The 26,655-nt window shown below is 37.3% G+C and overlaps 2 protein-coding genes across 3 annotated transcripts; both read left to right on the top strand.

Annotated features, from left to right (window-relative positions):
- The first annotated feature begins 5,512 nt into the window (after positions 1-5,512).
- Positions 5,513-18,344, top strand: LOC133788967 (origin of replication complex subunit 3). Of its 2 annotated transcripts, none has more exons than XM_062226657.1 (16): positions 5,513-5,660; positions 5,753-5,932; positions 6,026-6,200; positions 6,386-6,555; positions 6,680-6,810; positions 7,319-7,589; positions 7,749-7,829; positions 8,250-8,360; positions 9,108-9,313; positions 14,714-14,783; positions 15,053-15,138; positions 15,958-16,044; positions 16,231-16,306; positions 16,978-17,105; positions 17,389-17,568; positions 17,988-18,344. In XM_062226657.1, the coding sequence occupies exons 1-16, from the start codon at positions 5,592-5,594 to the stop codon at positions 18,091-18,093; spliced, it is 2,127 nt and encodes a 708-aa protein (XP_062082641.1). In that variant the 5' UTR covers positions 5,513-5,591; the 3' UTR covers positions 18,094-18,344. The 2 variants fall into 2 exon arrangements, with proteins under 2 accessions (XP_062082641.1, XP_062082640.1); XM_062226656.1 differs by having other exon boundaries at positions 8,241-8,360.
- A 4,474-nt stretch (positions 18,345-22,818) lies between these two features.
- On the top strand, positions 22,819-23,619 carry LOC133792469 (uncharacterized). Its single transcript, XM_062230378.1, has one exon. The coding sequence runs from the start codon at positions 22,819-22,821 to the stop codon at positions 23,617-23,619; it is 801 nt and encodes a 266-aa protein (XP_062086362.1).
- The last annotated feature ends 3,036 nt before the right edge of the window (positions 23,620-26,655 follow it).

Raw genomic sequence — 26,655 nt, 5'->3', positions numbered from 1 at the left:
TGATCTCACTAACTCCCAATTTGTCATCAAATAATAATTCCCATTACCCAATATCCCGGTAATGTGCTAAATACCCAAAATACTCCTTGACTCACTCCGAGTCAACTATGGATCCCGTTGTGACTTTCCCACTAGCTTGCTTCCTAGGATCGTCTTGTGCCGAGTAACCCAAACATACTCACATAATAATGTGGTATCACACATATATCACATATATGCCAAATATACAAAAAACAGGTCACATTATGAAAATTGCCCAATTAAACATAAATGGACCCACATGCATATTTAATACACCTAAACATGCATATCAAGTCATATTATAATATAACTCACATAATCACATAATGATACACATAACTATTTTATAATCACATAATTCCATAATTTGCCATCCTGGCCCCCTATTCAAGGCCCTAAGCCTTATTAGGAAAGTTGGGACGTTACAGTCTTCGGAATCAGAACCTCCGCTTTCTTGTTTCTGGACCAAGCGGTCCGTAACCTTTTTTAGAGCAACCAGTTGTTCCATGAACTGCCTAACCATTCCATCATCAAGGGGAACTCTTTCGTTCTTTCTGTCGTTGATGTTATTCCTCAAGTCACCTCCTCGATGGCGAATCTTTTTTTTTTTCGGACCTGCTCTATAATGTCCCAAAATTCCCTACTGTGGCTTAGAGCCTGGATTAGGGGGCCAAGAGGGTCATAATTGATTTATTATGCAATTAAATGATTATATGCATGATTATGTTAGTTATATTGTTATATGATGATAAAATGCATGTGGGTCCACTTTTCATTGTAAGAGTATTTTGGTAATTTGGCCCGTTGATGGCATAATTGTATATTTTCATGCATGTGTTATGATTTATGGATGAGGCCACATTATTATACGGATATGTTTGAGCTATTCGACATGAGACGATCTTAGAATGTAAATTAGCGGTTTGGTCATAACGGGGTTAATTTTCGGGCTCGGGGTGAGTCCAGGGGTAATTTGATGATTAGTACATTATCGGGAATTAAAAGGGTAATGGGAAATGCTTTATTAATATTTGAGAATATTGAGAATTTTGGGAATTGGAGGACGTTAATTATGATTAACTGGATTAGACAGGAAAGGATGATTTTGCCCTTGGTGGCTATTAAGGAAATAAATTAGACATGGGGGCATTTTGGTCATTTGACCTTAGGATATGTTTAAATTAAATTGGATGGTTGTAGAAGGCTAAAAAGCTTAAGCAAAAACAGAGTAATTCTCTCCTCCTCCACGATCATCTTTTCTCTTATTTCCTTTGGATTTTTGAAGCTGAGATTGAGGGTTCAAGCTAGGAGATCAAGGCTTGAGGTTCTAGGCTAGTGTTCAGCCATTGAAGGGGGTTCAAACCTAAGTTGGAGGTAAGGTTTCAGCCATGGTTTTTCTGATTTATGCTCTATTTTTCAGCTGGTTTTTAGTTGATATTTTGTATTGAATAGATGGGAGTTTGATAAGGTTTTAAATGGTTTAAAGCTTAGGTTTTGTTGGTTGAATGTTGAGTAAGTTGTGGTAATGCTTGGGTATGATTTCTGGGTTGATTTGGTGAAGGTTTGATGAGGTTTGAATTGAGAAAATGGTAGGGGTGCTGTGTTCGTGGGGTCAAGTCGCGACCCGCCCCTAGTACCCAGCCAGAGTGCTCTCTGACTTGGGGGCGCGCTGCGACTCACTAGACCAAGTTGCGGCTCGCCCTTTCCTTTTGTGCCAGGGAGGATTTTTCAAGGGTTTAGGCTCAAGGGTTCAATTCCTAAGGCTTGGGATCGAATCTACTAACCGTTTTAGTACGATTCGAAGTCCCGGGAGCGATGTTTAGACCATGAACCTTTTATGATTTATTTTATTAATGGAATTCCATATTTGGTTATGACTAGGTGATCGCTAAGGGACCAAAGGATTGATCATTCTCAAAGGGTCGTTCTTTTATTATTTCACGCTCGAACCAAAGATAAGAAAACTGCACCCAGTATGTGACATGCATGGTTATTGACGAGGCATGTTGAGTGCTCTATATGTGGACATTGATTGCATTATAAATGCTTAGAAGTCTTACTTACTTGTGAGTGGTACTGACTTATTAGTCAGAATCGACAATGGTGTCAGTATTGACTGTGAAACTGTGACTTATTAGTCAACTTCGGCAGTGGTATTGAGCACTGGTCGTATGGAATTGACCTATGAGTCAAGAGTGGTATTAGCATGTTTAACGCAAGCTGAAAAGATTAGATCTAGTCGACATAAGCATTATCAACATAAGTATGAAATGCTTGACCGACCTTAAGTTTGATGAAAACAAAAGCGCTTGTCTAGTCTAAAGGTTAGTTACTTAGAGCCAAAGCCCAAAGGCTAAGGTGACGGATATGTCACATGGCTTAGGGAGTAGATCCCCAGAAATAGACTTATTAGCCCTCTATTTAAGGAGCAAAACCCTAGAGATGGACTTATTAGTCATCTATACAGGGGACAGATCCTTAGAAGTTGACTTATTAGTCACTTGCACAGTGTGTGACTCAATAGTCACTTATCTGATTAGGGCTACAAGCCCCAACATGATTACTAGAATCATTATTGATATTCACTTATCTGATTGGGCTGCAAGCCCCAGAATGATTACCATAATCATTTATTGATATTGTATACATGTAGTAATAAGTTTTCTTGCTGAGCCTTGGCTCACGGGTGCTATGTGGTGCAGGTAAAGGGAAAAAAAAGCTCACCCAACCTTGAGTGGAGAGTTTAGGTGGCGATGTGTACATATGCGGTCGCTTGACCACCACGGCCAATGTGTTTCTCAGAGGAACTAGGGCTTAACCCTATTTTTGTCGCTTAGGTCGACGGGTTGTAACTTTTACACTGTAATGACCATTTTGGATTGTAAATAATTTTGTAAACACTTTTATGGGCCCATTAACAATTTTATGTTTTAAATAACATATATCCACTCTTTTTTAATCGATATTTTTCACCTTAGCCTATTAATAACACTTAGATGCACGTTTATAACCAAATGACTCATTTAGTGAGTTAAGCACTGTTTAAAGTCCACAATAACGGTCTTGGAGTAACCAGGGCGTTACATTCTCCTTCCAAGCATTGAGGCCGTCTCGCAAATCCACGTAGGATATGTCGTTGTCCCGAACTAACCGCTTCCGACTCCTCTCTGTGTTTGCGCCCTCCGTGATCCTTGTTCACATAAACACTGGGATAAAAAATGTTTTCCCTGATCGTCTTGCCTGGGGAGGTTCCGGGGCTTAGTACCTTGCAGGCGTTTCCCCTGCGGATTGTTCGGATGATTTCATCCTCGGACAAGATTCAATTGTTCTTTCCGAGGGAAATGCTCTGGGTCTGCCCTAGTTTTTGGAGCGGGAAAAACTTTCTTGTGGGGGTTTGCTTTTTCGATGGGATCGTCCACTTTGGCTTTTCCTTTTTCTTGAGCCGGGTTCAATGGACCAACTTTCTTGTGGGGGTTTGCTTTTTTGATGGGATCGTCCACTTTGGCTTTTCCTTTTTCTTGAGTCGGGTTCAATGGACCGACTCCAGGATGAGGGGATCGTCCTGGAGGAGGAATAGAGGTTGTAGCGTTGGTGGGTACGCCAATCCTTGTAGGTGGGACAGGTGGCTGTGTTCCTGGGGGAGGAATGACTGAGGGATTGGCTGTAAATCCTCAATAATAAAAGCTTGAAGAGCCAGGATGGCCTCTTGCATCTGGCGGGTGGTCTCTTGCTGTTCTACCATCCTCGCTTCTTGGTCGAGGACCTGTTGCCTCAGACAGACCACTTTTGGATCCTCCTGTTCAGGTTCCACATCATTCTCGCCAGGATCAATGGGATTCTCGGCCTCGTGGTCTTCATACCTCTCTCCATATTCCTCATAATAGTCTTCATCGTATTCACCCCCTTCTCCAAAGTTCTGGGAATCGTCAGGCAGAGGCCCATGAGAAGGCAAATCCTCTAGTTGGTCTTAAGGAAATGGTTTGTTTTGCAATGGTTTTCCATTGTCTTGTTTCTGCTAGTGAGCATGATCAAACACGGTATGTCTGGTGTTCACCATCTTCGTAGATGACAAAAATTGATTCAAGCTTTCTTCAGGCTCTCAACGAAAGCACCAGAATGTTTACTGAGTTTTTCAGAAACTATAAATATATTGAAAAATAAGAGATAGAAAGAAAAGCTAAGAAATGAACAAGACCACAATTTTTACGTGGTTGAGGTGTTAATGGGCCTTAGTCCACGAGTCATTAGTATTAGGCTTTAAAGAGTTTAACAATGGAGATTTTCTGTAAGTTCAACATCGTTTTGCTTACAAGAGAAAATCAGGGTCCCTTGTTATAGTGCGCGAATGACCCTATTTATAGGCAGTCATCTGACTTGGGACGGACTAATCCGGGACCAATAAGGATATAATTATAAATACTCGCTAACAGAGCCATAATACAAGAATGTAACATAATTAAAGGTTGTTAATTTAGGCCCATTGGGCCGGTTTAAGCGTGGTAGTGCCTTATAGCTGCCCATTGTACGTTGGCACGAACTAATCCGCGTGGGCTACCAAGGGGATCCTGGGGACATGATATGTAAGAGTAGTGGCAGTACCGTTTCCTAAGAAAATTGTACGTTCTGTACGTACCCCATTCTGCAGGTTCGTCAGGAAGACCAACTACCGGATTTCTCGGGGACACGTCAGCTGTAGGAAAGACTGGGCTCGTTCTACCAGGATATGTGGTCTGGGTTCATTTATCGATGTCTAAGCTCGTTTACCAAGCCCTGAGTTCATTCACTAGGGCAGACATCTAGATGGCAGGTTTGAGCATTGACAATGGACCCAAAGAGCTCACCTGGGTCCCACTCGATGGGATCTGTCTCTTGGAATGGATCATCTGCCACCATAATTTACATCCTGGAGGATAGAGATTGGGTGTGACCGGGAAGGTGATTTGGGCCTGCATCTCAATTTCGGCCCCTTTCACTATGCTCGTGCTACTTGCCAGTTATTGGGCTCGGTATGGTCTGGGCCGACAGGGTTTCCTTGCTCATTGTTCATTGGGCCTTGGTTGGGCTTAGGCCTCTCCTGAGAGCCCATGGAACCCATTTGGCTGTGCCATGTGTCAAAGGTGGAAAATATGGATAATAATATATATTTGGTACCTTGGACTTTATTTTGTCAATATGACCAAATTGTCATCAATTATATTAGTTTTAAATTCAAATTTAATTAGTTAATTACATAAAACTGAGAGCAATTTGATCTTGCTTATAAATTTTATTGTTCAAATTTGAGTTTAAGATGCCAAATATATATAATTTTAAATTAAAGATTACGATAAACATTATTGAAAACATAATAACATACCGTACCAAGTTGTTATATTCCCAAAATTATAGTGTTGTCCACGTGTCAAGCATCCAGACCGAACTTAACGAAAAGTACCGTGTGCAAACCGAATGGAAAATGTCATTTAGTTATCTTTTCGCGCCAAAAGGAAAAAGAGAGAAAACAAGCGCGGAAAATGGAACCCTACTTCAGTTGCAGAGCGAAGCCATAGCTGAGTTTGAGAAGAGAAGCCATGACTGCATCTTCAGCTTCACCACCTCCATCAGCAGTTACCGATACCTCTGCCAATGACAACATTCAGGTAACTCTCTTTTGGTTTTCCACTGTTCATGATGGTGATTTTTCTTTTAACTCAATGTGGTTGTGCTCATTTTTCGATTCGAAAAATGACAGCCTTTTTATCTTCTTCACAAAGCATCATCATCATCGTCGTCGTCATCAAGAAACTCCGGTCGAAAATCGGCGGCAGCCAGGAGGATCGACCTCTCTCCATCAAAACCCTCCAACAACCCCCAATTTGATTCCCACAAAGCTTTTCATTCCGTTTGGTCTAAAATCGATTCTGCTATCAAGGTGTTTTACTATTCTATTTTCGATTCATTTTTGTTTTTGGCCAACGGAACAGCAATTGATTTGTATATTATTTTGGATTGAATTTGTGGTTAGGGTGTTTTGAGGGATGTGAATAATAATGTATTCAACGAAATACATACTTGGGTTCGACAATCTTTCCTTGCGATTACGTCATCTGGATTGCCTAGCTTTGCCGAAGCAACTCGGCCTCTTCCGATTCTAAACCATGCTACTTCTAAGCAACTCTTCACTGGGCTGGTTCTTATTAGTAAGTATGAATGTTCCATTAAAAGGCAATGCCAATGTACTTTTTTGTTTGTTTTTGGGTCTTGCTTTATCTTTGAGTAGTGAATCTTTATGTTACTTGCTATAGATTATTGGATAGTATGGAATATAAATGGTCTCTATCGATTGTTTGCACTCTGTAGTCTTGACTTGGTTCTTTACTGGCAGAGAATATGGAGTTTGTCGATGATTTATTGACATTTGAAGAACTTGGTCTCTGCTTGAAATCTCATGGGTGCCACGTGGCTAACTTGTCCTCACGGGACTTTGCTACCAAGAATGGGGTTGGCGGTTGTCTGAGAAGTCTGTTGAGACAGTTTTTATTGGTTACTTTGGATGTAAGTACACTCCAATCAATCTATGGGGCATTTAACTTTCCTTGTTGTTCTTACTTAGATGGAGTTTAATTTTAGTTGAAGCATTTTGAGTTTAGTTTTTGCATGTAACATTGTTTTTGTTCAGGCAGCTGACATCTCCATCCTAGCATCATGGTATAGAGAACATGGTAACCATGATTCTCCGGTGGTTATAATAATAGATGATATGGAACGGTGTTCTCGATCAGTTTTGTCAGATTTCATCCTTATGTTGAGGTATACTTTAGAAGCTTGCTAATTTACTTGTCAAACCTCTTTTATTTTCTCAGTCAGGTAAATAAATATCTTAATTCTGTCTCTCCCTTTATCTATTTCCTGTTTACTCTTTCACTTTAGAGTAAGGTGACTAATTCTTTTTTCCTGTACCTCTATCTGTCACTCATAATATGTGGATAGCGCTTGCTAGTTAATGTCCAATCATTGGTATATGAGAGTTTAACATATCATCTGATAATAAATTCCTTGATGTTGGTTGAATCATGGTGATTGGTGGTTAGTTCTCATCCACTATTTTCAACAACTATAATACTATTCTTGGGGAAATGAACTCAGGTAATTTAGTTGCTGTATTGCACACAGGTTTCCCCACCCATGATTAGTTTCCCTTTCTGTTCAATAACTAGTAGTTTCTGAAATTTCTTACTTAAGAACTATCAACATGTCATGTTATGACTTCTATTATTTTGTCCATATTTTCTTGTAATTCTCCTTCAATCTCTTTCAGTGAATGGGTTGTTAAGATCCCAATGATTTTAATTATGGGAATCACAACACTAGATGCTCCAAGAAACGTACTTCCTTCACATGTGCTCCAGCAGTTATGCCCAAGTAAATTCATTTTGGCATCACCTGCTGAGAGAATGAACGCAGTTGTTGAGGCTGCTCTTGTTAGGTGGTGTTCTGGTTTCAGTATTGGTCACAAGGTTGCAGTTTTCTTGAAAAACTATTTCTTAAATCACGATGGAACATTAACATCTTTCATTAGAGCACTGAAGGTTTGTGCTTATGGAAATTTTGAACTATAATATTATTGTTGTTTGGACTATATGAACATTTCATGTTTTTATGCTGTTTGCCTGACAAAAAAGCCTTGCTGATATCTTTCTTTTGCTCTGTATTCTTTTTGGGTGTTTTTTTTCTTCTCCTACTTTCAGATAGCATGTGCCCAGCATTTCTCCATGGAGCCTTTGAGCTCCACTCTTGGTTTAATTGCCGAAGAAGGCAGCGACTATGAGGTATCATCTCCTTTAATTCTTTCCTTGTACCGAGTATGAAAATTTCACAGATTTTCAGTCTTGCAGTGCCTTATTGGTACCTTTTATAAAAAGCATACCACATCTTATAGCTTTTTGTACTTTTCATCATAAGTACAACTTGTGACACTTCAACTTAAGTCAGTCCTGATTTGTTTGTTCCTCTCTCTGATCTAGAAAGAATTTTTGTTTATGTCCTCGTCTTTTGATTGTCACGGGGTTTTTATTTTGCCCCTTTTTCTTTTTTAATACTTTTGTTTTGATCAGCTTTACTTCTCTTACTTTCCTTCTCCCCTATATGGTACTTAAATTATCCTTTACCCAAATCACCCTTTGCAATTCTTTATCCAACCATTTATTAATTTTTTTTATTGAAGTACTTGACTATTGAAGGGTTTTCAGGGTCAGGGACCTGATTTTTCATCAGGAATAGCTGCACAAATTGATAGCAATTTGGCTTGTGGTTTGACAGAGTTGAAGCGTTCACAGAAGTGTTGGGGCACTGTTGTTATGGTGAGGTCTTGAACATCTTCCGTATTCTTATGCTGCAATGAATCATGATAACTCCAAGTTTCTAAACTTACTATTCTTCATAATCTTTTAAGATTAGAATTACACCCTTTTTTTCCCTCACCCTTTGCGCTTACACCTTAGATACCATTTCTTTTGGATGATGTGGAAGACTAAGAACATGTTCTTCATATTTATTAATCCTTTTATTATTAATGCTAATCATTTTACATTGCTAAAGTGGCCCTTTGGCATTTTCTTTTCATAATTGTTTATCAATAAAAAATTGTCTAGTGATCTTGGAGCGGTCATACTTATAGAAGTGTGAATTAATGTTTGTTATTTGTTTTAGAAAAAGTCTCAATGGGAAGCTTGTTAATGCAATGAATTTGCTCGGACATTATTCAAGTTTTGCTCCTTGGTAGCATATTAAAATATAAGAAATAGAGAACAAAACTCTATTTAATTTTAATCTTCTTATTCTTTGAAACAATCTATTTAAACAAGGGTATACTATTTGAATTTAAAAGATTTTAGATATTACTCTTCAAAATCTTTGTTTAAAATAAATAGCATAAAATATAATTTGATCTCTACAAACTAGGAATCATACTTGGAACTCTACATTGTCTTTCTAGTGAAAAGTTGTATGTGCATTCTAGATTGATGATTTCTCATTGAACCTGGACTAATTGTGGTAGTTTCTTTTGTTTATTTTGATTTACTTTCATTCTATTCCTTATGCTTTAGTGCCTTTATGAAGCTGGGAAGTACAACAAAGTCCAGCTCCTAGACTTATTTTGTGAGGCACTTGATCCAAATATTTACAATGCCATCGCCACTGGTGCTCACACTAGGTCAGGGAAAGGTTTTGAAATATCTTCAAGTAATCAATCTGTGGCTCAACAATATTGGCGAAAAGGTGGTCCTATTTCTCAGGTGATTCAAAAAGTGAGGTAGGTAGCTTGTAAGAATGCAATAGTTCTTAAACATGTCTTCTCTATAAGCCATGTTTTGTTATTCATCAAAAAAATTTAGCTAGGTAAAGTTTATTTAGAAAGTCTAATGATATGCTTATGGTAGTTTTTGTGTGAATAATACTTCTAATCAAATTTTATTGGTGAATAGAATGGCCTATATATAGGCCGGATACAAAGGACTAGACAACTAAAAATAAGGAAAAAATTACAACCTAAACTTAGCTGTTTCGTTACAATCTAAACTTAGCTGTTCATTACAACCTAAACTTAGCTGTACAACATACTCTAGGTATTTACAATAAGATAAAACATATGCCTATCTAATATTTCTACACTCCCCTCAAGCTGAGAAGTATATGTTATACAAACTCAGTTTGGAATTGAATTCTTTAAAATTTGTTCTTGGTAGGGCCTTTATTAGGAAGTTAGCAATCTGTTTATTTGTAGGAATGTAGTTGAGCTCAATGATCTTTGAATTCAACTTCTCAGAAGTGAAGTGTCTGTCTATTTCAACATGTTTAGTTCTGTCATGTTGAACTGGATTCTTAGCAATGCTAATTGCAACTTGACTGTCACTGTACATTTTAAAAGACTGAAGAGAGTCAAACCTCAATTTATTCATAAGTCTTTTGATCCACATCTCTTCACAAATACCTTAGGCCAAAGCACGATATTCTGACTCTGCACTACTCCTTAAGACCACAAACTGCTTTTTGCTGCGCTAAGTGACTAAATTACCCCATACATAGGTGCAATAACCACTGGTTGATCGTCTGTTGGTCAACACTCCAGCCCAACTAGAATCTGTGTAAACTTCCAAGTCTCGGTTGTGTTTTCTGAAGTGAAAATTGAGACCTAGTGTCATTTTCAGATTCCCTAGAATATGATACATTGCTTCCAAGTGCTCCTCATGAGGACTATGCATATGTTAACTCACAATGCTGACAGGGATGGCGATATCAGGTCTAGTATGAGAGAGATTGATTAGTTTTCCTACTAATCTTTGATAACTCCCCCTCTCCACTAGAATTGAATTCTCTCTTCGGTTAACTTTCAAGTTTAGATGCATTGGAGTGTCAACCGGCTTGTTCCCAATCATTCCAGTTTCCTTTAAAAGATCTAGGATATACTTTCGCTGAGATATATCAATTCTATCTTTAGATCGGGCTACTTCCATACCAAGAAAGTATTTGAGGGTTCCTAGATCTTTGATTTCAAATTATGAGGCAATAAGTCTTTTGAGATATGAAATTTCATCTAAGTTATCTCTAGTTAAGATTATGTCATCCACATGGACAATGAGAATTGTTAGCTTCTCTGTTGAAGATAACTTGAAAAATAAAGTATGATCAGCCTGACTTTGAGTATATCCATGTTTGACAAACTTTGCGAATTTGTCAAACCATGCCCGAGGTGACTGTTTCAAGTCATAAAGAGATTTGAGAAGTTTGCACACTACTCGACCACTAGAGTGTTTCTTCATCCCTGGTGGAATTTCCATGTAGACTTCTTCTTCGAGTTCCTCATTCAAAAAATCATTTTTTTACATCCAACTGAAATAAAGACCAATCACAATTTACAGCAAGAGATAACAAAATTCATACTGTATTAAGTTTGGCAACGGGAGCAAATGTCTCCTGATAGTCAACACCATATGACTGAGCGAACCCTTGGCAACCAATCGAGCCTTGAATCTGTTGATACTCTCATCTGAATTATACTTGACGATGAAAATCCACTTACAAACAACTGTACGCTTTCTTTGAGGTATCTTAGTGAGAACCTAAGTACCATTTTTCTCAAGAGCATTCATTTCTTCATCGAGTGCAATCTTTCATTTAGGATCTTTTAAGGCCTCGTAAATGTTTGTGGGAATTTGAATAAGATCAAGAGAAGAGACAAAAGCTCGGTACATAGGTGTTAGTTTTCCATAAGCAACATACTTTTCTATGGGATGATTGGTACAAGTTCTAACACCCTTCCGATTAGCAATAGGTAGGTCGAGATCATCAATAGTAGGAGAAACTAACTCATGAGTCCTATAATCCTTACCTTCGTGATCTTCAAGGTTGGGAGGGCTTTGAGGAGTGTTTGAGCAGTTCTTGTCTTGCATGTTGACCTCTATATTCCAAACTTTTCTCCTGCTATAAACACAAAGTTCTTTGTTACCTATATTAAATTGTGCTGGAGTTTGAGGTGGTGGTAAGTTTGAATGAGTTTGGATTTTCTGAGGAGGAAGGTGAGGTCGGATTGACTATAGAGGACGGGTTGGATGTGTTTTCTGGACTGAGATCTGGTTGGATAGGAAAAGAAGGCAAGGAAGGACTAGTTAACTGATCTGGTTGGATAGGCAAAGAAGGCAAAGACTGAGCACTTTGATGTAGGGGTGTGCACGGTGTAGTTTGAGCGGTTTGAACACTTTTTAATACACCACGCCACAAGTGCGGTGTAGTAGCTAGAACACACCGTGTGGTGTGATTTCGTTGCACCAAACCGACCAAACCAAACCAAACCATTTTTTGCGGTGTGGTTTGGGTGGATTACCATGGTGTAAGTGTGTTAAAAAATGTGTGAGATAGAGATGGTGATAGGGAGGAGGCGCAAATGAGATGAGAGATGAAGGAGTTGTTGTCGTGTATGATGTGTTAGAGAATAAGATTATACCCTAATTTAAGCGGGCTCCTAGTTTCAGATTGGGTTACTAAAAAATGGTATATATGTAAAGTTTAATTTTTTTGTTAACATAATTGTAAGTATACGGTGTGGTGTGGTGCAAACCAAAATTTCACACTGCCAAACCGTGCACCGCACCGCGTGGTTTAGCTAAGATACAAACCATACCGAACCATTCCACTTTTGACATCGCGGTTTGCGGTGTAGTGTGGTGCAGTGCGGTCGGTTGCCGCGGTTTGCCGGTTTAGATGCTCACCTCTACTTTAATGTTCACGTGCCACAACATTGGGTTGAGGAAATGCAGCTTGATGATCCTGAAGAGTTTTCCAAAGCTGTTATTTCTGTCAATACTCCCCCTGAATACCAGATTTGGGAAAGAAAGATTGATGTCAAAAAATGTGACATCCATAGTGTTATAGACCCTTTTTGTAATTGGGGAGTAACATTCGTACCCTTTTTGAGTGTTGGAATACCCAATGAAGAGACTTGTGAGACTTTGGATCAAGTTTTGTTATTTTGTGATCATAAACATGGACAAAAATTTTACATCTGAAGACTTTGAATGTAAGATCTGAGGAGAAGGTTGAGATATGAGGGAATGTTGCAAGTACCAGATTTCTTGGGGCTTTGAATTGTAGTACTTGGCTAGGCATACGATTGATTGGATAGGTGGCTATGAGTAAGGCTTCCTCCAAAACTATTTAGGAACATGATTTGAAAACACGATAGATTTAGAAACTTCAAGATGTCAGTTTTTTTTCTCTCATCCACTCCATTTTGTTGCGGAGTATCAATACATGAACTAATGTGAACAATTCCTTGATCTAACAAGTGTGGACCAAGAATGGAGTTTTCCTTTTCCAGTTTCAAGATTTGAATCTTTCGGTTAAATTGATTTTGAATCATGAAATGAAATTTTTTAAAGTTAGCAGTTTCTGATTTTTCTTTCATAAGAAATGTCAATGTTGTCCTAGTATGATCATCAATAGATGATACAAACCATTTAGATCTGTTAATATTTGTTACTTGTGAGGGTGCCCAAATATCACTATGTATCATTGAAAAAGGTTGTGAAGGTTTGTAAGGAAGATTGGGATAAGAGTTTCGAGTATGTTTAGCAAGTTGACAGACTTCACAATGAAATAATTTTGGTCTTTTGTGGACAAATAACTGAGGAAATAGTTTTTCAAGATAACCAAAATTTGGATGTCCAAGTCGAAAATGTCACAACATGATGAGATTTTCATTTGAAACAGACACAAAATTGAAAACAAAGTCTAAATTGGAATGGTTACCTCAACTTGATTTGAGAACTTGTTTATTTTTAGGAGAATCCTTGAGAATATAGAGTCCATCATGCATTTCAGCACTGCCAATCACCTTCTCCGAGCCCTCAACCTGAAATTCACAAAGATTTGGATAGAATTTAGTTACATAATTCAGATCTCGAGTAAGTTTGCTTATAGAGAGAAGGTTGCAATTTAATTTAGGTACAAATAGAACAAATGAAAGGAGAAGGTCATTTGATAATGTTACATAACTTGTCCCTATCACTTTTGAGAGACAATTCTGACTGTGTGGGAATTAGCATATGGTTTGAAGGTGGTGAAGACTTGTAAATCACTCGTCATTTCGTCGGAAGCCCCTGAATTAACTATCCAAGTACCTTTGTTGGAGGTTGCAGTAAATGTGTGAGACGTAGAACCTTGATGACACATTATACTACATTTGCAATGGTATAAGGTGGGTTTGGCTGCTGTATAAACTGCCCAAGAGGTGTCGGAGTTGCATCAATTTATCCTTTGAGAAGTGGCTGACTTTGTGAGAAGAATTGGTGACATGAGTAGCTGATTGAGAAGTGGGCTTGGCTGATTGGAGAAGTTGAGTAGCAGCCATTGATTTGAGAAGATGGTATTTTTGAGAAAGAGGAGTTGGCTGGAACAACTATTGATATGAACTTTACAGTGAGATTAAAGAGGGTTGAGTTGGAATAAGCTTATGAGGATTGAATTTTTTTATTTTTTATTTTTTTTATAAAATTGCGGAAGAAGCAGTAGGGAGTGCCGATGAAGATGTTGGCAGAAAAAGCTCGTCGTCGGGGTGCTGCATGTGCCGCGAGTGTGGGAGAGTGGCCGAAGATGGAGGTGGCATGTGGGGCTCACGTGCGGCTCTGCTGGGTGGAGGTGTAGCAAGCTTCTGGTGTAGGAGGTGAGAGTAGAAGGTCACGCTAAAATGGTTTTCTAAGGTTGAGCTCAAGAGTGCAAACCCCCCCCCCCCACCCATGTAGATTTTGTGCAAATAATACTTCTAATCTAATTTTATTGATGAATAAAATGACCTATATATAGGCTGAATACAAAGGACTAGACAACTAAAAATAAGGGAAAAATTACAATCTAAACTTTGCTGTACAACATACTCTAGGTATTTACAATAAGATAAAACATATGCCTTTCTAATATTTCTATGGTTATTAAGTTTGACATTGCATTGGATAAAATTCTATTCAAATTATTATTACTATTTTTTCTTATTCTTAAATATAGTATCTTATCTATTGTTATGGAAGAGAGGGTTGCAATTTTTTGAAAATTAACTATTATTTGCTTTAATACATAGTTAACCTTTCTTTGCAAGTAGGTATTTCCAAAGTTCAATTTAGTTTATTTAAATTATACCCTGATTCTTCATGCAAAATATCAGGGATCTTCCAGCAGCATCACTATCTCAGTTGCTAAAGAGTTGGGAAAATCTCACTGTGGATATTCTTGAGGTATGATAACTACTCCAAGAAGGTTATAAAAAGATTCAGGATATTTTGAAATGATGATTAAGATATTATCAAGTGCATTTGCTGCATGTATTGATTTATACATATATCATGCTACTACTGTGTGGCTGTTGTTATGATACTATGCCATTACTGCATGTTCTCTAAAATTAGGAATATTGCTATGCCAATTTTATATTTATAGAAATTCATAAATAGGATGTTTATCTCCCAAGTTAATTAAATTGCTATTTCTCACATGCTCCACATAGATCCATGACAAAGTGAAGGAGCTGCAACCCATGATTAAAATTGAAGATGGAAGCAGTTTGAAACAGGATTTTACAGACCTTGCCAAGTAATACAATATTTTATCTTGTTTCTGCTTTTTATCAGAATGATCTCTCATGCTTTCTTTACATATGCTCTTTCACTGTCTTAATGATATGTAAAGGAGAATGAAATGTTAAGTAGACGCTGAGTGTGATCCTTATTCTCTATCGGTTTAAGGGCAGAATAAAAAAATTGTCCTCTTTTAAATTGTCACACATACTTTAGTTTAAAAAAAAATCAATTGAGCATTACAGGAAAAAATTGTATCTAACGTAGGCTTTACTAGAGATACAATCTAATGGAACTGAAAACAATTTTCTGCTTGAGATGAGAATTATTATAGGAAAACCTTTAATATAGGATGTTTTTGAGAGACATGCTACATTTTAATGTTACCTTAATGAATTTCGTCTTTACAGTGCCTTTATTATTGAAGTTTAATTCATAATTTGAAGGCCTCAGTTGGAAGAGTTAAATTTTTAGATGTATCTTAAGGCATTTATAATTGAGGGCCTCGATAAAAAATTTCAATGCTTAATTGAAGTTTACAAAAAAGATGATCCTAAAGTGTGAGAAACATATATCTTAAAGCGTTTTCTTCTCATATTTGTAGCTTACACATTTAAATTTTTTTTTGGCAAAATAGTCTTCCCGACAAACTTAACTCTTAATTTTCTTGACACACTAAACATCTAGTCATGCAAGTGTCGAGTGTTGTCGGGAAGATTATTTTGCAATTTTTCATAACATTTTTTTTTTACAACTCCCTTTAAAAAGAGGCTAGTTTGCATTTGGTTTTTTGTTCATTCATACGTATTTATTTACCCTTTGTGTTAACTTGCAGGAGACACACATCTCGGACTGCTGCCAATATTAAGGAGTTAAAGACAATAAATGAAAAAGCTGCTAACCTAATAACTAGCATGATTAGGTAAATATATTGGTGTTGCTTGGTTATTTTAATGATATCACATATAAAACCAGAGTGTTGACACGGCAGGTGCAGATTCATGATAAATGTTTCCTAAATAAGTATCTTCTATTTATTCTTTTATTCTTATTATAATTATTGAATGATATTGGTTATGTATTTATCGCTAGTATTGTTGTGTTATAGGGATTTTATGAAACCCATCGAGTGCATTCCTTTTCATGAAGTTGTCTGCTTTAAAGATGTTGAAAAACTTCAATTGGTAAGCATTCCGCGCACTTCTTGCACTTACTACTATACATTTTAGTCATCTTTCTGGTTATTTAGAATTAGATTGTCAGATATTGGCATGCCAGTGGATGGTGCGAGTGTTTTCTCAAATTAGTTGATCGACCAGTTTGTGTTTGTTTTACCTTTTGCTCTCTGCCGCAACTATGTTGAGAGTGTTGGTAAATTTTAAAACAAAAATCTACTTGGTATTGTGTCCTTAAATTTTAAGCTCTTGGCTTTCCATAGGAGTAATGTATATGATGAAGACCCACTTCATACCGTCGTAAGAACTTGGCATTTAGACAGGTTTCCATTCCTCAAAAGAAAAAAAAAACTCTTGTTACAAGATAGCAGCATTAATAGAGTTTGTGTAAGGTATTCCTTTTTTATTTAAGGTGTTTGTTTCCTGATGATTGATGAGTGATCTAGGCATCTATGTTCAGAGGATAATTTATACATTTCGTACAATTTTAGAAGTATTATCTAGAAGTCTTGGATAAATTCTATTTGTAGAGATGGGTAGGAAGCATCAAAGAACCACAAGCTTCATTACAAGATCCCACAGATGGATGTTCCTTTTACCATATAGCATGGCAAGGTCTTTTTTTTTTTTTTCTTTTCTAATTTTGCTCATAATTTATTTATTTTCTTTCACTACCTTAGGCTTTGAATGGAGACCCAAGAAGAAGGATTCAAGTTGATCTTTTAGAATTTCACAAATTTCTGCAGTGTAAGTGCTGCAGCAGGACCGGCAATGTTCCATTATCATCCATGCCTGATACCTCAATCATGTAAGTAAATATCCAACACATACATCACCATTATTTATGGACCGTGAAATGTTCTATCAAGATTTTGATATTGAGCTTCAACTTTGCACTTGGACTTTAGAACGATTAATTGTTCTTCCATGAATAGCTTGGGGTCTGACACATCTCCTTTAATTTCCTTTTATTCTTCATTGCTATTAATTGTCCAGCACATTTTTTTAGGTTCATGTAATTTGTGATTTTCTACTATAGTTGCAAGAATGCATTGCTGACTGTTGTTTTAAATATTCATCTAATATCTTAGGTACACACTGGCTCAGGAACATGGCGATCTTATTAGTCTTCACGACTGGTACCAATGTTTCAAAACGGTCATGACTAACCCTAGTGTTAAAGTGAAACGCAAGGGGAAGCAGCAGTCACCACTTCCAAAGAAAAGAAAAGAAACAAATGAAAATGAAAACAAGAGTGAATCATCAATACAGTATCCTGCTTTATGTTTCTATTTCCTCGTTGATTTTGCACGACATCTTTGTTTTAGGGAATTTTCTTTTCATTATTTTGCATGGTGAGAAGAGAAGTCATCTTAAATGTTAGAATACAAGAAAACTTTTTATAACAGTTTTTGACTAAATGATTTGGTAGGTTTAAGGTATAGAACAAACATTAAACTACTAAGGTGCATGTAAGTAAGTATAATGGGTCTAGTGCGTGCTGGTTTAAGATGACACTCTTCTTTCTCGTTGTTTGAGAGAAACTACTAATGATTATTGAAATATAAGATGATAATTGAGTAGAGTTCACAGGTCAAGCCAAGTTTTGAGACATGAGAGTGAGAAATAGTGTTGTTAGCACTGTTAATAAATAGTTAGAGTTTTGAATATCCTTGACTTTGTTTTACAGAGCACGATTTTGCAAAGCAGTAACAGAAATGCAGATCACAGGGCTGATTCGTATGCCCACCAAAAGACGTCCCGATTGTGTACAAAGAGTGGCCTTTGGACTATAAGCGGATCAAGTTTGAGTTTTGCTCTTTTAGTTGCTTGTTATATTTCTCTTTCAGGAATTGTGTAAATTGTATTCTTGATTACACCCGACCCAACCCGTACATTTATTTATTTTTATCACAATTAATGGAGCTTCAATTTTTAGTTTCCAGAATCGACTAGGATTGACCTCTGCTCTTCAGTACTATCCTTTTTTGTAGCAATTATGCTTCTGTACTTAATTATATAAATATTTTTTATAATGAGTACTTACTCTATTATTTACATAAGGTGGGGCTGAGGAAGCTATTCTTTCACAGGCAAGCAAACATTAACTTTAATAGACCTTACTACATGGGACTCCGATGTGCTCCACCTGGTTAAGAATTCGGAAACAAAGAAAATGCCAAACTGTTAAGACCTGAAAAAAATAAGCAACACAACACTAGAAAAACAGTATATGATTGGGGCACAAAAGTTTTGGAATTTCTATCAAGGAAAATAGGCACATACACTCACACAAAGTCTGGTGGTATTCGAGAGACCACCCACTGAATATCCCTTGCACATCTATCTATATAAAGCTGAGCTAAATAGTGATGATGTGGCAGTATGCAATCATTTCTAGGTGATTTATCTATTTTGTAAGAATTTGTGTTTATTTTATTAGAATTTCAGTTTTACCAATATTTCAGTTCAATATAAATGGATTATATTTTTTTGGACTCTGTATTTTGTTTCATTACCTGTTTAGACATTGTATTTTGAAAAATTATTTTTTGGATCCTATGTTTTGTAAAATGGTTCAAATAGAACCCTAAACTCGATTTTGGTCAGAGTTTTCTCAACTAAAATTACAAATAATTAGGGGCGTGCGACTAGTTTTCTCTCTTCCCATGGTGAGGCGAAAGAAAACTTCTCAGAAGCCTGTTCTCCGATCTACTGAGATAGAGAGTAGTGTTGTCAAGATTGATCATGAACGAGTGGAGAAAGAAGAAGAAGTGAGGGGGGTCCCCCGGAGGAGATATTTGCTGATATGGTAGCCAACTTTCTAGCAGTTGGGGAGGACCAATTATTGGAGGATTGCAAAATGACCAAAGATGAGGGCATTTCTGGCTCTAGGTCTTGGGCGAATGCAGCTAAGGAGAAGGATTTCCAGGAATTAGCTAAAGAAAAGTGGTCCAATTTTCAAGATTCTTTTGCTACTCAGGGAGGTGCTCATCTCAAATTTGAGGAACCCCTGTTCCGAGATGGGAAGTTGATAGCTCAAGTAGATGTGGAGGAGATAGAGGTGGAAGCTTCCTTTTGGCAATCAACTATGGTATGTGTTGTTTTAGGAGCAAATCCTCCTTTTGCTGTGTTTGAACGGTTTATTAAATGTTTATTGGGAAAGTTGGGTATAGAGCGAATTGCTCGTATGAATGCGGGTCATACTATAGTCAAATTCTGAGATGTAGCAACTCGAGATATGGTGTTGGAATCTGGTGTGGTTCATTTTGACAGAAAACCTGTTTTACTGAGGCCCTGGTCGACAGATCTAGATAAAATGAGGTTGGTGAAATCAGTTCCGGTCTGGAAAAGACTACCAGATTTGGGTCTTAAACTTCTGAGTTCTCTTGTTAGCACTATAGGTAAGCCTATGATGATTGATAAGGTTACAAATGATAGGTCAATGGTGAATTTTGCTAGAGTTCTTGTGGAAGTAGAGATATCAGATCATATCCCTCAGTTTATCAGTTTTATCAATGAACGAGGTCAATTAATGGAACAGGCTATAGAGTTTGAATGGCTTCCTACCCGATGTTCGATTTGTAAAAGTTTAGGTCATACCTCTGCTAGTTGCAAGCATGGCTAGGAGGCTGTTTGGAGGCCAAAGAAGAAGGATACTAGTTTGGAAAATGGGGAAAATGGGGGTACTTCTGATATGTCTGTGCCTGGTTTTAAGTCTAGTTCCAAGGATCATCAAGAACAGGAGGCTGGAAAGGGTGAACAAACAGAAACGGTAAAGGATGCTAGTTGTTCTATGATTGGGCAGGAGAAGAAATGGACTACACCAAAAAGAGTGGGAGGTTCTAGGAAAAATGCTACAACATCTATGACTTTGAGAACTAACAAATATAATATATTGCAGGAGAATCACATGGAGGTCTCAAAGAAGAGTCAACAAGAGGTCCAGACTTCTAATGGAAGGGTGCAACTTACTGTGTTGGAACATTAGGGGTTTGAATAGAAGGAATAAGCAAATGTCTTTGTTAGAATTTTGTAGGTTCAATAAAATTGGTTTATGTGCTTTTCTTGAAACTAAATTGAAAGGTAATAAGATTGAGGAGATGATGAGGACTGTTTTCTTGGGATGGAATTGGTATAGTAGCCCGATTGTGGAGGGTAGGATTTTGTTAGTTTGGAAGGATGATATCGTTTCTTTAAATGTAATTCAGGCAGTTGACTAACTAATTAATTGCGATGTGAAAATCAAGGGAGTTTCTCAAAAATTTTGCTTGACTTTTGTGTATGGTAGGAATTCGGTGGAGGAGAGGAAAGGTCTTTGGAATCAATTAGCCTTAATTGAGTTTTCAGTTCTTCCTTGGTTGGTAGTAGGGGACTTCAATGCAGTCTTTGAATTTGATGATCGTATTGGTGGTAGGCCAGTTACTAAGTTGGAAGTGGAAGATAGTCGTCTTTGGAGGGCCTATGCTATGATGTCGGAATTATGATCGAGTGGTTCTCATTATACTTGGTCAAATAAACAAATGGAAGGAACCATAATTTTCTCAAAATTGGACAGAATTTTTATAAATGAACCGTGGATAGATGCCTTTCCTAAGTCTGAAGCACGTATTAACTGGGATGTTATTTCCGATCACTATTTTTGCCTTATCAAAACAGTTCCAGTTCAATTCTCAGGGGTTCGACCTTTCAAATATTTTAATATGTGGGCTAATCATCAGGATTTTTGGAGTACTGTCCTTTGTAACTGGTCTAGTCCGATTGGTGGTTATGGGTTGCAGCGGATTATTCAGAAATTAAAGAGGCTTAAACCTGATTTACTTCAGTTTAATAAGCTGAAAGTTGGTGATGTTGCTCAGCAATTTTTTGATGCGAAACTTAACTATGAGCAGGCCCAACTCTTGTTACAGCAGAATCCTTCTTCGCCTACTCTTCAGCAAGATGAGAAAGAGGCGTATTTAGATTTTGGCTGTAAGTCCAGAATGTATGAGAGCTTCCTTCGACAAAAGAGCAAAATTAATTGGCTTCGATTTGGTGATGAAAATACTGCTTATTTTCATGCTAGTCTAAATAAGAGGAGAATTGGTAACTGGATTACTTCTTATATGAATGATGAGGGTCAGATTATTGATAATTATGCTGAGGTTGTTGAGCATTTCTATAATCATTTCAAAGGCTTTCTTGGCAAGTCTAGTACAACAACTAGTCGAGTTGATCAGGATTGTTTCCAGCAGGGGCTGGTTTTGACTTTGGAGCAACAACTAGATTTAATTAAGCCTTTCACTAAGAAGGATGTTAAGAAGTCCTTATTTAGTATCCCATCTATCAAGAGCCCTGGTCCAGATGGGTATGGCTCGGGATTCTACAAAGCATTATGGAAGGACATAGGAGAAGAAATCTCTGAGGCAATTTTGTTATTTTTTGAGCATGCGGAGATTCCATCTGAGCTGAACAGGACAATTTTATCTCTCATTCCTAAGGTAGATTCTCCAGCTAAAGCGTCTGATTATAGACCTATAGCTTGTTGTAATACTCTTTATAAATGTATTTCAAAGAAGCTGTATTTCAAAGACCTATGATTGTCCATCAAAACCAAGGAGCTTTCATAAAGAATAGATTGCTGGCACATAATATTTTAATTCTTCAAGATTTACTTCATGGTTATACTCGGGAGAATATTTCTCCCAGGTGCTTGATAAAAATTGATCTAAGTAAGGCATATGATTCTCTTGATTGGGTTTTTTTGGAGGATATTCTGACAACCTTTTGTTTTCCAAGAAGGTTTATTCAGTGGATAATGATTTGTTTGACGGGTACATCTTATACCCTCATGATGAATGGGAGATTACAAGGGAGTTTTGATGGGAGAAAAGGTTTAAGACAAGGAGACCCGATTTCTCCCTTGCTGTTTGTGCTTGTCATGGAGTATCTTACTCGGCTTCTAAGGCTTGCTTCTCAGCATAGGGAGTTCAGATTTCATCCCATGTGTAAACATTTGCAACTTGTTAATCTTTGTTTTGTGGATGATCTTATTTTGTTTTGCAAGGGGAATATTAGATCGTTTCAACTCTTATTTGATGGATTTTCCAGATTTAGTCAGTATTCTGGGTTGTCTGCTAATCTGAATAAATCCCAAGTTTTCTTTGGAGGTATGCCAGCTGAAGTGAAGACTAATATTCTGAGATCTGTTGCTATAGTTGAGGGTACTTTTCCCTTAAAGTACCTGGGTGTTACGCTGCGCCCTACGAGATGGAAGGCAGCTGATTGTGGTGAGATTATTAAGAAGATTCGAAATCGGCTCCATGTTTGGGCGAGTAGACACTTGTCTTTTGCTGGGAGAACTCAATTGATTTTCTCTGTCTTGCTGGGAATTCGGTCTTACTAGATGAGTATCTTTCTTTTGCCTCAGAGTGTCATTCAAGAAATTGATAGTTTGTGTCGTAACTTTTTTATGGGGAACCAAGGGCAATCGCAGCAAGTTCCATTGTTTTTCGTGGGCTCAGGTTTGTCTTCCTAAGACTATGGATGGTTTAGGTTTTAAGGAGGGGACTAAGTGGAACAAAGTTTTATTGGCAAAATTTATTTGGGCTTTATCCTCTAAACAAGATGTGTTGTGGGTTAAGTGGATTGACGAGCTTTATCTCAAAGGTCAATCTTTTTGGAATTATACATTAAAATCAGATGTTAGTTGGTATTGGCGAAATTTATGCTATCTAAAAGAGATGTTTTTAGAAGAGGATTTGGAGGCTTCGACTGTGAATGTTAAGCTGAATCTGAAGGTTCTGTATAGTTGTTGGCTTCAGAGGGACCCGGTCTCTTTTGCTAAGGCTGTATGGAGTAGACTTACTGTCCCTAAGCATTGTTTTATATTATGGCAATCGGTCCTTGGTCATCTGATGACTAGAGACAATTTGATGCATTGTCAGATTTCTGTTGCATCATCCTTGTGTCCGGTTTGTGAGAGAGTTGAGGAGTCTCATATGCATTTGTTCTTTGATTGTATCTTCTCTCAACATGTTTTGGAGTTGATTAAAATCTGGTTAGGTCCTGCTATTTGGCCAGTGCAGTATGAAGATTGGAAGAATTGGTTAGAGGGGAAGCCTAAAGACTTAATGCAACACATTGCTGTAGCCTCCTTGGCAGCTGCTGTCTATTGTATTTGGTTTAACAAAAACTCTTGTATTTTTGCTCATTGTTCTTTCTCATCTCATTGTATAGATTGTATGATTAAGTTGGGATTGAAAGCTAGATTACTTAGTATATTGAGTCGAAAATTACTGGACAAGAATCGGTCACTTGCTGAGTTTGTTAGGAAGTTGTAATTTGGTTTCTTGGTAGCTCTGTTTTTGAGCTTTTGGTTGTTATTTTGTTTTGAGAAATATATTCTTTTTTCTGATAAAAAAAAATTACAAATAATTTACCAAACTAACAATTCAGAATAAATATAAAATTATTCTGCTTAAAAACTATGTTGTTATATTCAATTTTTTCTTTATTAAAATTGAGTTTAGAGGTCTATTTGAACTATTTTATAAAATATAAAGTCCAAAAATAATTTTTTTAAAACATAGGGTCGAAAAAAGTATAAGCCCATAAATTATCACCTAATTAGTGACACGCTGGGAAAATGTGTGAGAGAAAACTATCTAACGCCTATTTATTTATTACTAATTAAACAATTTAAGTTTTATCTATATTTTAGGTCTATTTTATTTAGTATTTCCTTTGTCAGAGTGCCTAACGCCTGCTCCCAAACCCTCATATCGATGAATCTCTCTCCTTCCATACCCTCCCGGTGATGCCATATCGACAGTGTTGGCTCATTTTCTAAGGCAGATGTTCCATACCCTTAGACAGTGATGGCTTATTTTCTAAAGGTTTGGGATATCTACTTGATGAGTCGACAACAAAGTTGTATTTCTTTCTTGGTCGAAAATTGAGGAACAACATTCAGGTGACTATTTGCATTCACTTCTGTTTGGTTTCTCTGTTTTGTATGTAATCTCCTTCAGATTTGTTATCAATACAAGAATGCCTCTGTTATTAAGGTATTTATGAATTTTGGAGACTTGAGATGGGGCAATGACTTTCTTAGGTTCACACTCTGTATCTTCTTTTTGTTTCGTAATTATTTTCGGTGGGTCATTGAATTTGGGTATTGTTTAGATGTTGTTGTTATTAAGGGAATTTAGCTACATTCAATTTTGTTGGTGATGGAAGACAATTTTTTACATATTATAATTATGGCTTAATTTTGTATATTCATTCCCAAATCTACTTGAAAGTTTAGGGGGGAAAGGGGAGCTTCAGTCCCGCACTATGTCAGACAGATGGGAATGGTTTTAAAAATCGATTTTTCAGAACATTTCTCTCGTTTTTTAAATACTATCATACCAAACCAAATTTTCTTATAAAAAATCTCTCAAATTTTTCCTTCATCCCTCCATTTCAAATTATGTTAAGCCATCTTCCTAATATATAATTCCTAATCCTTATTAATTTCTTTCTTCATTTTTTTCCCTAACCCTAATTTTTGTTTCTATTGTTGCTATTTGAAGAACTGAAGGAGAATTCAAGAGTGGACACACATTCAGATTTCAAGACTTGTAAGTTTTTTCTTTCAGGAGTTTTCATTGAAGTGAATTTATAGGGATTGCATTGGTTTGTTGAACTGCTTGTTAGTATATTTGGTGTTTTTGGGTGAAATTTTTGGGAAATATTCAGCGAGGAAATTTCAGAAATTTAGGGAAGTGCTATCAAAATTTTTGTGTGCTATTTTTGAACAATTGTGAAAGTATGGGTCCAAGGAAACAACCAACTAGGGTTGCCTCTTCAAAGAACACTAGTCGCCCTTCATCATCCTGTAACCAACCATCCCAAACTCAGCCAATCTCACCAACACCTCAACCAATTTTAGAGTATGACCCCATGCGATTTATTAACAAGGATGCCCATGATTATTATCAAAGGCTATCCCAGCGTCTAGTCATTCAAGAGCGCAGGATGGAAATTAAAGAAGAACCGTACCCTAACAAAACTTATAATATTATTAGGAAGGAACTTCTACGCCGTGGTTGGCAACTGTTTGTGGATGATAAGATGCCAAAGGCCAATTGCTCATTGATTTATGAGTTTTACGCCAACTTTCCCGGGGCTGTTAATAAAAAGGTGTTTGTTAGAAGAGTTTCAGTTGAGTGCGCCATTGATAATATTGATGCACTATTTAGATTACCCAAGTTGTCTCCAAAAGAAGATGAATATTATCATTTGGTGTATCATAGTGAGGTTGATTGGACTGAGGTGACTGAGACTTTAGGAATTCCTAGTGCTTCCTTTGTTATGCAGAATGGGAAGCCGAAACATTTAAGGAGATGCCAAATGAATTGTGTGGCCAAAGCCTGGACTCTTTTTGTGAGTGCACGGCTTATGCCCAACACCCACTTATCTGAAGTGGGGACTGGTAGGTGTCTTTTGGTGTATGCCATTATGACGGGGCTCACCATTGATATTGGCCGAGTTATTCGCCAAAGCATGAGGGATTTATGTAGATTGACCACTACTGCTGGGTTGGGGCATGGATCAATGATTACTGATCTGTGTGAAGTCTGGGAGGTGCCGAAATATCCTAGTGATATTTATAGGAAGGCGATGGGGGCTATTTAGGCATAAGCCGTGCACTCACGAAAAGAGTCCAGACTTTGGCCACACAATTCATTTGGTATCTCCTTAAATATTTCGGCTCCCCATTCTACATAACAAAAGAAGCACCAAGAATTCTTAAAGTTTTAGCCACCTCAGTCCAATCAACCTCACTATGATACGCCAATTGATAATATTCATCTTCTTTTGGAGACAACTTTGGTAATCTAAATAGTGCATCAGTATTATCAATGGCGCACTCAACCAAAACTCCTCTAACAAACACCTTTTTATTAACAGCCCCAAGAAAGTTGGCGTAAAACTCATAAACCAGTGAGCAATTGGCCTTTGGCATCTTATCATCCACAAACAGTTGCCAACCACGGCGTAGAATTTCATTCATAATAATATTATAAGTTTTGTTAGGGTACGGTTCTTCTTTAATTTCCATTCCGCGCTCTTGAATGACTGAACGCTGGGATAACCTTTGATAATAATCATAGGCATCCTTGTTAATAAATCGCGTGGGATCATACTCTAAAATTGGTTGAGGTGTTGGCAGGATTGGCTGAGTTTGTGGTGGTTGGTTACAAGATGATGAAGGGCGACTAGTGTTCTTTGAAGAGGCAGCCCTAGTTGGTTGTTTCCTTGGACCCATACTTTCACAATTGTTCAAAAATAGCACACAAATTTTGACAGCACTTCCCTAAATTCCTCAT

The sequence above is a fragment of the Humulus lupulus genome, chromosome 7 (genome assembly GCF_963169125.1).
Source record: "Humulus lupulus chromosome 7, drHumLupu1.1, whole genome shotgun sequence".
Taxonomy (NCBI): Eukaryota; Viridiplantae; Streptophyta; class Magnoliopsida; order Rosales; family Cannabaceae; genus Humulus; species Humulus lupulus.
The sequence above is the reverse complement of the archived record's forward strand: the minus strand, read 5'-3'. Positions and strand labels throughout refer to the sequence as shown.